This window comes from Syngnathoides biaculeatus, chromosome 23 (assembly GCF_019802595.1).
Source record: "Syngnathoides biaculeatus isolate LvHL_M chromosome 23, ASM1980259v1, whole genome shotgun sequence".
NCBI classification, from domain to species: Eukaryota; Metazoa; Chordata; class Actinopteri; order Syngnathiformes; family Syngnathidae; genus Syngnathoides; species Syngnathoides biaculeatus.
Window position 1 is genome coordinate 13,020,982 of NC_084662.1, and position 12,643 is coordinate 13,033,624.

At 42.7% G+C, this 12,643-nt stretch overlaps 2 protein-coding genes across 2 annotated transcripts in view; both read right to left on the reverse strand.

Annotated features, from left to right (window-relative positions):
• Nucleotides 1–1,300: 1,300 nt before the first annotated feature.
• On the reverse strand, nucleotides 1,301–4,291 carry LOC133496706 (leucine-rich alpha-2-glycoprotein-like). Its single transcript, XM_061812582.1, has 2 exons — nucleotides 3,465–4,291; nucleotides 1,301–2,292 (listed from the first exon to the last, which is right to left on the reverse strand). The coding sequence occupies exon 2, from the start codon at nucleotides 2,288–2,290 to the stop codon at nucleotides 1,301–1,303; it is 990 nt and encodes a 329-aa protein (XP_061668566.1). The 5' UTR covers nucleotides 2,291–2,292; nucleotides 3,465–4,291.
• A 197-nt stretch (nucleotides 4,292–4,488) lies between these two features.
• LOC133496428 (rho-associated protein kinase 2-like) overlaps nucleotides 4,489–12,643 on the reverse strand; it is a 33,033-nt gene continuing 24,878 nt past the window's right edge. The window contains exons 27-33 of the mRNA XM_061812005.1: nucleotides 12,196–12,364; nucleotides 10,142–10,209; nucleotides 9,955–10,043; nucleotides 9,404–9,482; nucleotides 8,563–8,830; nucleotides 8,229–8,484; nucleotides 4,489–4,984 (exon numbers count right to left, since the gene is read on the reverse strand). Of these exons, the coding sequence (XP_061667989.1) occupies nucleotides 4,981–4,984; nucleotides 8,229–8,484; nucleotides 8,563–8,830; nucleotides 9,404–9,482; nucleotides 9,955–10,043; nucleotides 10,142–10,209; nucleotides 12,196–12,364 (933 nt within the window). The 3' untranslated portion in view covers nucleotides 4,489–4,980. The remainder of the gene's footprint in view (nucleotides 4,985–8,228; nucleotides 8,485–8,562; nucleotides 8,831–9,403; nucleotides 9,483–9,954; nucleotides 10,044–10,141; nucleotides 10,210–12,195; nucleotides 12,365–12,643) is intronic.

The following is a 12,643-nucleotide window of genomic DNA, read 5'->3' on the forward strand; positions in this document are numbered from 1 at the left end:
GGAACTTTGGAGGCTTTAAAACAAGTTGTTGGGTCATGGCTAAAGAGCTTTCTATTGAATGAATGACTGAATCTTGAGCATCTGGATGTGAGTGACCACAACCTAGCAGATCTGAACCCAGATGCCTTGAGGAACCTGGACCACCTGGACATTCTGAACCTCGCCGGGAACAAACGGAGCACCCTCACGCCAACGGCCTCCCCCCACAACCAGAAGCTCTCACATCTGTTTCTACAGGAAAATCATTTCCGGGAGCTTCCGCCGTCCCTCCTGTCGGGTCTACAGAACCTTTAGATGCTTCTTATCAACTAGAAACAACTACAGAACTCAAGAACTGCAGAGCTGGATCCAATACTTACTGGCAGTCACATTTCTCTTAGAAAACACTTTTTAGCATCACTACCTAATTGTCTTAAATGTCAGGAAGGAGAAGGGACTGATATGCGACATTAATATTTCAAGATACAAAACAAAACAAACACATGCTACTATTATCTTACCATGTTCCTGCAGCATTGTATGCCACCGTTTCCACTGTGTTTCATTTTTTTTCTGTTTTCCTGCTGGACTTAGTCTTATATTGATTAAAATGTATTTCCATATTGTCACCCATTTAACGTAAATACAGGAGACCATAGTTCTCCACTATTGTTGCCGTTTGTTAGCTTAGCTTCTAAAGTGTTCCTTTTGATTTGGTACATCCAATGTTGTAGCTTTGCCTGTTAACCCATCAGATCCAACAAATGCATCAGATTCACGTACATGTAATTTATGAATAATCCAGTTTTTGTTCTCATTTACAAGCAGGAAGCGATGAACAATACATGCTTTAGCTTTTTAGCCGAGCAACTCAGACGACTTTTGCGCCATTTCCACTACATTGTACTTACTCACCTTTACTACTTTAATTAATATTGACATATTTACCAAGTAGCTGGTAAGCAATTATTCACATATTCTGAGGAATGTGCGTCATGTAAAAAAAACTAGTGCCGTAAATGATGTGATGTAAGAAAGAACAAACATGAACACCTGGTCTGCAATCTATATTGAATACAGAGCAGTGTATCAACCGCTAAAGTGTGTATGAAGAAACTTGTTTCATAATCCTTACAAGAATAATTTTGAGGAAATTTAACAAGTGTGTTTATCTGTCATTGCTAACTATCAATTCTTTCCATGCTGCGAGAGGGAGGGAGCGGTTTCGTATGCCATGCTAGCATTAGCCATATCGTTCAGTCGGTATGTCAATTGTGACTTGATCAGAAAAGACTCGTTTTTTTTTTTTTAAATCTTTTACTCAAATCTTTAAGTCAGTATCTGTGAGTGACATCACCGAGCGACTCTTCAGAGACTGAGGACCAGAACAAGTGATGGTCTCGGGGAGGAAGGCCTTTTTCTGGTTGTTCTTGAGCCACCCCAAGAGGTACTCTATTTTTCCATTGCACACCCACGGGTTGGCGGTCAGGTCCAGCCCTTCGTCCTCCAGAGCATTCAGATGGTCGAGCAGTCCTGAGGGGATGCTGTTAAGCTGGTTGTCGTCCAGACTGAGATGTTTGAGCTGAGTGAGCTCCTGAAAAATGTTCTGGGGAACGTGGTTGAGTCTGTTCTTAGAGAGGAACAAGTAAGTGAGGTTCCTGGTGCTACTGAGTAAAGAAGCATCCAGACTGTCCAGCTTGTTGTTGCGCAGATTCAGGCGATCGAGTTTGGTGAGCGGATCCAGAGACTTTGCCGAGATCTTCTCCAGATGGTTGTGGGAGAGGTCGAGGTTCTCCAGGTGTGGCATCTTGTGGAGAAAATCCGCAGGGACGTTTGTCAAACGATTCCCAGAGACGTCCAACCAGGTCAGGTTCGAGTTATCGGGAAGCCACGCGGCATCGGGTTTTTCAATCAGGTTGTTCTTGAGCACCAGGATTTGAAGCGTGGCGTGGCTGAAGACATCCACAGGCAAGTGGCTCAGCTGGTTGCCCGTGAGGTCCAAAGTGGTGAGGAGAGGCACGCCCCTGAGGAGGTGCGAGGAGAGGTTCTTTAAATGGTTGCTGAACAGGTGGAGCTCCTTCAGTTGGGGAACTGCGTTGAGATCCTGCTCAGAGATTGACGTGATGTTGGTGAACTGGATGGTGAGGGTGCTGGTGTTCTTGGGAAGACCTTCGGCGGGGAACGCCACCAAAGGAACCTCATTGCAGACCACCTCCGCTCTATTCGGGTAGCATTTGCAACGCGCCGGGCAGGCTGAAGTAACACGGCCAAAATAGGCCAAGAAGAAGACAGCTGCACCACACACCTTCATTACTACAAGAAGAAATACAAGGAACTAGTTCAATAACTTTTACACCGCCTAAAGGAGTATATCAAAAACTTTAGACTGTGTTTTACATTGGAGGACTCTCACAGGACACCACCGAAGAAAAATGCTACACAGCGTATACAGCGAAACAATAAAGATCTTGTCTCAATTTATTTGAAATATGGGCCCGCAAAGATGCACACAAAACTGGAACGTGTTACTGTAAAAATTACCCTTCAAGCAAAATGGGAATACTGTGCATATTTTATATTTCAACACTAAAATCTTCAACCAAAACACGTAAATCCGTCAGACGAAAGTCCGCTTGGTTAATGCTAACATGCTAAGCTAAGTTATTTATTGTAAAAACGACGCATCAAGCAAAAGAGGACTACTGTGCGAATTTTATATTTCAACACTAAAATGTTCAACCAAATCACGGAAATCCGTCAGACGAAAGTCCGGTAGGTTAATGCTAAAATGCTAAGTGAAATGTCAAACATTTGCTGGTGGAAATTAGCGTGGATGTTTTAAACTTTCAAACAACGGCCGGCATGTTACGCCACAACATAAAATTACACTGATGAAGCGCAACGCTAAATTCGTAATTTCCCACATAGTGCAAAGACACTAAAACAACGATTGCATAAAAAAAAAAAAATCTGTTAATTGCAAAATAGCGGTTTTGGCAACAGGTGCACAGGTTAATTGTACCGTCTGCCATCTAGTGGATGGTTTCTTTCGGCTTATCCCTATCGGGGTCGCCACAGGGTGTCATCTCAGATGAACGCACATATGTTTGGCACAATTTTTACGCCGGATGCCCTTGCTGACGCAACCCTTCTCAGGGAGTGGAAGCCCCAATGGGATATGAACCCACAACCCCTGGTTTACCAAACCCGTGCTCTAACCACTGAGCTACGGGGCCTCCGCATCTGCCATCTAGTGGAGGGGCATTTAATTGTTCTCCTTTTTCACTCCACCTCAAATACATAAGACACTGAAGATGGATAAATATATCTACTTTATGTCTAGTAATAAAATAATTTCAGATCAATTACATGAAAATTGGATCATTTCCCATGGGGCTTATCCTAATCTTCACAGCACAGTCATTAGCAATCACTGTCCTAATGTGCTGATTAAAAAAAAAAAAAAAAAGTCGAGTACAACTTACTGTTGTGCTGATGCTTGTGGATGAGCGTCGTCCGGGCTGCGGCATGTGCGGAACCACTGAGTCATTCTGGGAGCTCATTCCCAATATAATCATTACTTATTATGCAAACAAGACACTCGCTCCGCAGTCAAGGACGGACAGTTGCGGCTGACCACGTGACTTGGACACACGAAAAAAAAAAAAAAAAGAAAAAAAGAGGACAGGAACATCGCTAATTACATTTGATAATTTGGTTCGTGGAGATTTATGCAATGCAGTAGGGGTTCGTAAGTCTGCCTTACAGTTGATGGGTTCTGGGTTTGAACCTTTGAAGCATTTTCTTTGGGGAAATTAGTTTTGAAATCGTGAGAAGTTCCACTTTAACTCTATTACTGAGAAAGTGTCTGCGAGCTCAGATTAGACGTTTGGTAGTCATTTAACCAGAACTTGGAGTCATTCCCACACCGATCGCGAACGTACTCGACGTGCGGCACGAAGTACACATTTTTTAGCAGATGGGCAACATGATGAGCTATTACATTATGTATGATGAGTGCCAGTTGGCTTTAGGCGCTTCTGAAAGATTAATGTAAGCCCAGTCATTGCACCAGAACCTCAGAGGGAGATGAAACTATTCTGGTCCGGCGGTGGCCGGAAAAATGCCAGGTGTGAGGGATGGAACTTGTGAAAGATCGGACTTTGTACAGATTCTTTATCTTGTTTTTTTGTTTCCTTACAAAGTCTCCAGTGATATTTTTGTTGAATTTTTTTTTTGTATGATTATCAAACAGTCATCTCCACTTTTATTCTGGTACTCCAGCTTTGTCCCACGTCCCCAAAACATGCACATTATTTGAAGACATAATTAGCTGTGAGTGTGAATGTTTTATTTTATTGTCTTATTTTAATTTTATTTATTTATTTATTTATTTAAATATGCCATGCAATTGACGGGAACCAGTCTTGGGTGTCTCTCTCGCCCAAAGTCTGCCGGGATAGACTCCGACCCACCCGCCGCCCAAATGAGGAAAAGTATTATAGAAAATGGATGGATGGGTAATTTTATTTGAACGTTGGATAAAATATTGTTTGCGTTTCCATTTGATAAGACAACAGTCTAACGTGACAAAACTTGTGACCCAAAGACAACGTGCAATTTTGTTCTGTAAACTATTTCTGGACAGGCCTGTGCTAATGTGTAATACTATACGCTTATTAAAAAACAAAACAAAATACAACCCACGTGCTAAACCCTCTAAGATGACACACAAAAAGTCCTCTTAACTTTATATATATATATATATACACAATGCTCAGACAACTTGCACATCAAACACAAAAGTGAAAGTCCATTTTTTTTTGGGGGGGGGGTTCCTAGTTTTCGATCTGACAACTTGGAATCATTAAAAAGATTGCACTATTGTTCCTGTTGTTAAAAAAAAGTTCAGAATAAAAGTTTTCTGCTCTCCTGAAAAGTAACGCGTCGGCGGGCCGCTGTCAATCAGCTGCGGGGAAGATTCCCGTTGCTGAGCCGGGGTTAACTGGAGATGGAAACAGAGAAAATAATAATTAAAAACGCACAGACACAAATAGACAGACACATGCTGCAACTGTTAAAAATAGCACACCCACACAATATCCACACACACAAAAAACCCTAAAATACATATGAAATGCTGTTTACGTAAACTACAGTGAAGAAAGTAAGTATTTGAACACCCTGCTATATTGCAAATTCTCCCACTTAGAAATCACGGAGGGGTCTGAAATTTTCATTGTAGGTGCATGTCCAGAAAAATCCAGAAATCACAATGTATGAAGGTTCCTCTGCTTAAACCAGCACATGTCAAGGCCCGTCTTAAGTTTGCCGAAGACTATTTGGATGATACAGAGGAGTCATGGGGGAAAGTTTTGTGGTCAGATAAGACCAAAATGGAACTTTTATGTCATAATTCCACTAACCGTGTTAGGGGGAAAACAAATGACGAGTTCCATCCCAAGAACACCATCCCTACTGTGAAGTATGGGGGTGGTAGCATCACGCTTTGGGGGTGTTTTTCTGCACATGGGACAGGACGACTGGAGCCATGTATTGTGAGATTTTGGGGCACAACCTCTTTCCCTCTGTCAGAGCAGTGAAGATGGGTCGTGGCTGGGTCTTTCAACATAACAATGACCCCAAGCACACAGCCAGGAAAACCAAGGAGTGGCTACGTAAGAAGCATATCAAGGTTCTGGCGTGGCCTAGCCAGTCTCCAGACTTAAACCCAATAGAAAGTCTTCGGAGGAAACTGAAACTCTGTGTTTCTCAGCAACAGCCCAGAAACCTGTCTGATCTAGAGAAGATCTGCGTGGAGGAGTGGGCCTAAATCACTCCTGCAGTGTGTGGAACCCTGGTGAACAACTACAGGAAACGTCTGACCTCTGTAATTGCAAACAAAGGCAACTGTACCGGTGTTCAAATACTTATTTGCAGCTGTATCACACAAAAAAAAAAAAATCATACATTGTGATTTCTGGATATTTCTTTTTAGATTATCTCTCTCACAGTGGATATGCACATATGATGAAAATTTCAGGTCCCTCCATGATTTCTAAGTGGGAGAACTTGCAATATAGCAGGGTGTTCAAATACTTATTTTCTTCACTGCAAATGATCAGGAAAGACTGTGAGTTTTCAAAATGCTGCTAGTAATTCCTCCACTGCAATACATGACTTTCCATAAATAATGAGTCCGTCACATAGACAAATATGACGCCTCTGTAGTTCCCTTGTAGTTCCCCTTCCCTCGTCTAAAAAGACGCCACTATGTAGCACTGATTGATTTGAATGTTATTCATCACAATACACAGCAGAAGATGCTCAAATTAAAAAAGGCCCATAGATGAGAGAAGGGATTCTCAAAGAAAGGATTATAAAAAAAAATACTGAGTTAAATGCTATGAACATTTAAAACTAAACTACAAACATATCAAAATGGAACCCGTTGCTATGCACACAGGGTCCTTAAACATTATAAAATCCGGAACTGTGCTTTTTGTTTTTCAGGACACCAAGCTGTGGAACTTTTCTCACTCCACTGCAACTGTTAGAAAACATGAGAGCGGGCTTCCGGTCGAGGCGCAACCACGCATGCAAGAGACCGAGTTACCCTCTTGCCCCCCTTTGTCACTTCTTTCAGAAGAACATATCATCATCATCACTGTCGGTGTCGTCCAACGACCACCTCCAGTCTTTCAGGTCAAAATCAAGCAGTCTGAAAAGTAAGTAGGACGGTTCAACTGAAGGCCATTAGCCAATAAGAAGTCAGCGGGCAGTACAGGGCTTGTGAGTGGAACCGGTAGGGTCACTGGTGTCAAACTCAAGGCCCGGGGGCCAGATCCGGCCCGCCACATTATTTTATGTGGCCCGCGAAGGCAAATCATGTGATTCCATGATTCTTCTTGAAATCTGTACTGCGATTTTGAAATTTTCATATTCATTCAAGATAGTCCAAGAATTTTTGTGTTACCAAACAACAATACCACAAAGCCCGGGACAAAAATGAGTTTGACACGCCTGGGTTAGGGGAGTTCATTGGCGAAACTGCGTGCGAGCTGGCGGGGTGCGCATGGTAGTTCTGCTACTTACAGTCTCCCAAGGATGGGAGACGTTAGAATGGCTGGGTGAAGAGGTCAGTGGAGGATGATGCGTAGCATGGGGCCGCTGCTGAGGGGTGAGAGCTAGTTAGCGTGGGGCTAACGGCGGGAATCAACACGGAGACAGCTGACGGACGGTGTGGTTGCCAATCGGCTTTATAAATGACCTAATATTAAAGGTCAAGTGTCATGAAACGGATGATTTTTAGTATGTTATTAATGAAAAAACCGGCAGCCGGTATGGACCCATCCGGTTTTTCCCACCACAAAACATGATTTTGACATATATGGCTTTTTGTAATTCGCGCCATGAAAATCCTCTCAAGGGATTTGTTTTTGACAAGAAGCAGGAAGTCACGTGGAAGGAAGCATGTGCGCTGTCCGCATATCATCTAAATATGGGTCGAAACAATACGGTAAAATTGCCCCGGACACTTCACTCGATTGTGAGATGGTCTCTTCTTCGAAAAGAGCTTCCGTGTCAGAAGGGGCGCGTTCGTCTCCCACAGTAGGGGCCACGTCATGTTTTCAATGGCGAATGTCCGGGGGTGACGTCACGGACAGGAAGATGCAGCCAATATGGCGACCACTTGGATGTGTCGAATGAGACTTCCGCAACTTTGCACATGGATGACGCGCTCTCCGCTCACATTTATTTTCTCGCATGGACACTGAAGTGAATAATGTTACATGTATTTTTCCATTTCAATATCTATTTTAGAATGTTTATAGGGATGACACTGACCTTTAAATACCAGCGTAACGGAGTAGAGTAACATAAATAAAGATAGATATAAACGAATGTCCTCAGCTTACGACCGGGTTCTGTTCCTATGGTGGCGACATAAGCGGAACTTGTACGCAAATTTACACCAGCGCAGTTGCAAGACAGAAGTTACATCAGAGTGACTGTAAATATTTGTATGAAAAAGTATGGAATGTAAAAAGGCACAAATTGTTAACAAAAACATTACGTTAAATTTCCCATTGAGGGATTCTCACGCCACTGCAGAAACTAGTTCATTGGTCACCATTAGTAACCTCAAAAAGTAGGTCGCAAACCGAGGAGCCCCTGTCGGGTGATAACAGTCGATAATAATAAATGAATGAAGACAATATGGATCATAATATTGTTGGTATCCTCACCTGCCCTTCCCGGAGTGCTGCTGATGTCTGCCGGACACTCTTATGGCCCCGCGGTGCGGAGAAATCTGCGGCGAGCCCTTAGGAGACAAGCGCGGCGAACCACGTGGGGAGGACCGCGCCGGTGCATCGGGTAGGTGGGCCGGGTTTGCGGGCTTCCTGGGGATGCGCTTGAGGAGGTGGCTGACCCATCGCTGCTGCTCCTCTCGGCTGCCGGTCAGCAGAAGCAGCTCTTTGGCGGTGGACGCGTCAAAGTTCACTGTTCGGGAACAAGAAATAGAATATTATATAGCCATAAAAATGAACAAAATGAAGCGGTTTAAAGTTGCATACTGACCCCTGCAGGGCACGATGACGTCCTCCTTCCTGTCCAGGTGGTCCTTGTGGCACTTGGTGTGGCAGCGGCGGCACTCCAGGGCCGGCGGCGGCTTGAACACGTGCCACAGCGGCCGGGTGCACGCCTCGCAACTGGAGGGGAAGTGATAGAGGGTGAGGATGAATTCGTGGCCCTTGTGGCTGATGTGGGAGGGGCGCTCGCCGAAGGGGGTGGTCTCCATGACGACCTCCTGATCACGTTTGCTCTCGCCCTCGTTGGCGTACAGGATCTGAAAGGACAAAGAGATTCTTTTTGTGTGTTTGAAACATTTCTGCGAAAATTATGCTGTCGAATGACAAGGTCGTACAAATAGTTTCCATCTTATATTGCCAGCAAATTATATTACATGACAATAATATTTAGGTAAAAAAAGAACAATGGCATTTTCATTTATTGCAGCAAGGAATAATCATTTGAAATAGTTTTAAGATGCAGTTGTGCTCACAGAACAAAAAAAAACAAAAAAAAAAAAAATCAAAAGATGCATATCTTTGAACATGGCTGTATTTTAGCGTGGTTATATTTTACTGTCCGCCATGCTGCTCCACCATTGTTGTTTTGGTTATGACGTTTTCAAAAACTTCCACTTTGGGATTCACTATTATTCCACATTATGATTTTGCATTTGAGTTAAAAAAAAAAAAAAAACCTTTGAATGACTCCACGCAAACAGCTTTCAGCCATACTGAATCAGAGAGGTGAGGCATATATATATATATATATATATATATATATATATATAAAAAGAAAAAGGAGGGAAAGCAAAAAAAAATGTTTTATTCATATTGTATTGTTACCTTACCTGAAATATCCGGGGAATTTCTACTGCTTCTGCGCGGTACACATCAGTCTGAGTGACAGGTCGGACATGAAAGAGCTTGCTGTGGCGGACAATAAGAGAAAAATGTTGAAATAACGGCAAAAAAAATTAATAAAATAACTGTAGTTGGAAATTCTACACTGAATCTGACCTCATTCTTGCAGCTGATGTTCAAACTTTACTTAAAGTTTATTTATCAGCATCCAAAGCAAAAAAAAAAAAAAAATGTTGTGCTTTTGAATGTTCTTTGTTGTTTTGTCAGGCAGCTGAGGGCAAATGTTGCAACCAGGATGTACGCACATGTTCTGGTCATTTTCAAACAATGCCTTTCAAGGATTCTATTCTCCATCTCTGAGCAAGAACTTTATTATGTTGCATGCCGTCATATATCATCTTCCCAATATTGGATTCATAGTCTAAATGGGATGCTTGAGGTACTGTACATGTTGTCATTGGTGATGTCCTGTTTTTCTATCTGCTCTATTTCGTAATCTAGGGGCAGTAAAATTATCTATGTAAGCAGACAGACTCACTCTATGTCCAGGATCATGAAAGGGTTGGCCTGTTCTCGGTCCTGCTCGCTGTTGTAGAACAGAATCTTTTTGCTGCTAACCACTACAAACTGATGAAGGGAAAGAGAAACAAGGGTAAATGTTTTTTTGTTCGAAAGAAAATAATCACACAAAAAGAAATTGCAGTACTTGAATTAGCCCAAGTTACCTTTTTGTCCCAGCCAAACCGTTTTGTGTGCTTGGTAGGAAGTGAAAGCCAGCCCTCTAGTCTAGAATCTAAAACAACAACAAAGAGCCTCGTTCAACATTTTATTGGGTATTTATCTTGCACATAAACTCATTATTGTGCTCAAAACCTATTACAAAGTGTGTGCCAAGACCTTTGTACATATACTGTACTTAACAAAACGTGCTCTGTTTTTGAAGGGGAAAACATTTGAACAAAACAGGTCCAGAGTCAAGCTGTGAGTTTGCATCAGTGGACATCAAGCGGATTAAGACGCAGTAGAATCAGAGTAAACAGAGGAGGGGGATTAGCTGGCATCATGCTGAGCTGAATCATGAAGAAGAAAAGATTTTTTGGGAAAATGTATAGAGCTCGCGCACGTGACGTCACCATTTTCACGGCACCATACTGCCGGTCAAAAAGAACTGCTCGACAGTGTGGGGGACATTGAACTGGAGCAGAATATTCACAATGCCCGAGACTTGTTGTGATGTTGGTTGTTGCAACAGACGAGACATATTCAAAGACGTCATTCAATTGAATACCAGCTGAAAAGACGCTAAAATATCGATGGATTTCGGCAATTAAATGTAATGGATGGTGCCCAACCAAATACACACGACTGTGTAGTGATCACTTCACTTTAGGTAGGAATTATTATTCTCAATTCCCAAATTCCCAAGAAGTATTTATAATGCCAATTTGGCTCAATTGAGAACAGTGCGTTTAAAAAAAAAAAGACAGGGAGTCATCTCCAACGTACACGGAAGCATGTTGCGGCCACACGTTAAACTTTGATAAACCTCTCCCCAACAGACTTTTTTTTTTTTTTAAATATGCATTATTCTCAAATGAGTCCATTGCGTATTTAAAAAAAAAAACAAAAAACAGTGATGCTTACGTAGGTTAACGTGTGGCTGTAACACGCCATCGTTGTACGGGGGCTGAAGCCTATCCCAGCGGTTTATCTTCTTTTTTTAAATACGCATTGGACTCATTTGAGAACAATGTATATTTAAAAAAAAACGTTTGTCACGGAGAAGTTTACCAAAGTTTTTACGTACGGAGGAGCCGACTCGCTCTTTTTTTTCCCCAAATCAAAGTTAATTTATCTCTGAAATCATTTATTTAAGGATTGGTATTTGTATTGAAAAAAATCTGAGTGGCTCCATCGCTATGTAGGATTTATTCCTTATTGAGAACAGATCCAGCAACGAAGTATTTGCATGCGTCCTGACTTTTCTACGCCTTCAAACTCTTCCGTGTAAATCTCGACGTCTTACTCACCAGATCCTTGTGTAGATCCAGTTGTCCAAGACAAGCGGAAGCGAATTATTAGTCCAATTTTTCATCGACGAAAACATCAACTTCAGCATTAAATACGGGCCCTCTATGCCGAGTTTATCTAATTTTTCCACGTACCTTCGTTTATTATCACCTTCTAAATGTTTAACAGTATCGGACAAGACTATGGTCGTTGTGTTCTAAGACGTATTTTTGTGTTGTCTCCAACTGACCTAGCATTAAAGAATGCTTTGCTAGACTGTCAATATGGCCAGTCACGTGACTTCGGTGACGTAGGTGCACGAGTTCTATGTCAATGACAAGTAACGGCGTTAATGCACAAGCCCTTCTTTAGTTGAACCACCGTGCAGGGTTCACCTCCGAGGTCAGCCTCAGGCTCTTGGCAGGTCAGAGCCGGGCGGGGTCGAGCCCCCTCCTCGCTTTCTTCTTTATCTTCATCCTCAGAGTCCGAATCAAAGAGAGAGCGGGCCGAACAGAGGTCGGGCCGGGTGTCTACGCGCACCGATTTGTGTGTGCGCTGGTAGGTGAAGGACATTGATTCGGAGGTGTGTGAGTGAGTAATGCGCACTGCGCCCGAGGAGTTGAAGGAGCATAAAGAGGGAGGAGAAAGGTCAAACACAAAACAGGTGATGGTGCAGAATATTAAGTGACAAGAGAGGAAAGGGAAAAAAATTTCCAGAAGGGGCGAGCTACTTGCTCGTTGCGGCTAAAAGTGAAATGCTTGTGGAGACCTGGGTAGCCTTCGCCCGCGTCCAGGTCGTTGCCGCTGCTGATGCTGGTGGAGTCCAGAGAGTGAATGCTGAGGGAGGTGAGCTGGCACCGCAGTTGCTCGATATCGCTGTCCTTGCTGGCCAGTGTCATCTGAAGCTCCTGACGCACTTGGTTCTCTTCTGCAATGAGCTGCACAAAAACACACAAACGGGCTCCCATGGTCATTATTATCTCAAGGCAACACTATATCTCGTTCTGAATCGGTTAATAAATTTGTAAATTTGTTCACGCACTTTTCAATCAATGCGGGGGTTGTATGGAAAGAGTAAATAACTATTCAGTCAAAACAGCTAAAGGCCAATTATTAGATGATGATATAAAAATATCCGATTATAATTAGCATTGAGTGGTTTTTCCTTTCCCGACCTGCTTGGAAAATGTACAGGCCAAATATTGTAAATGTTAAAC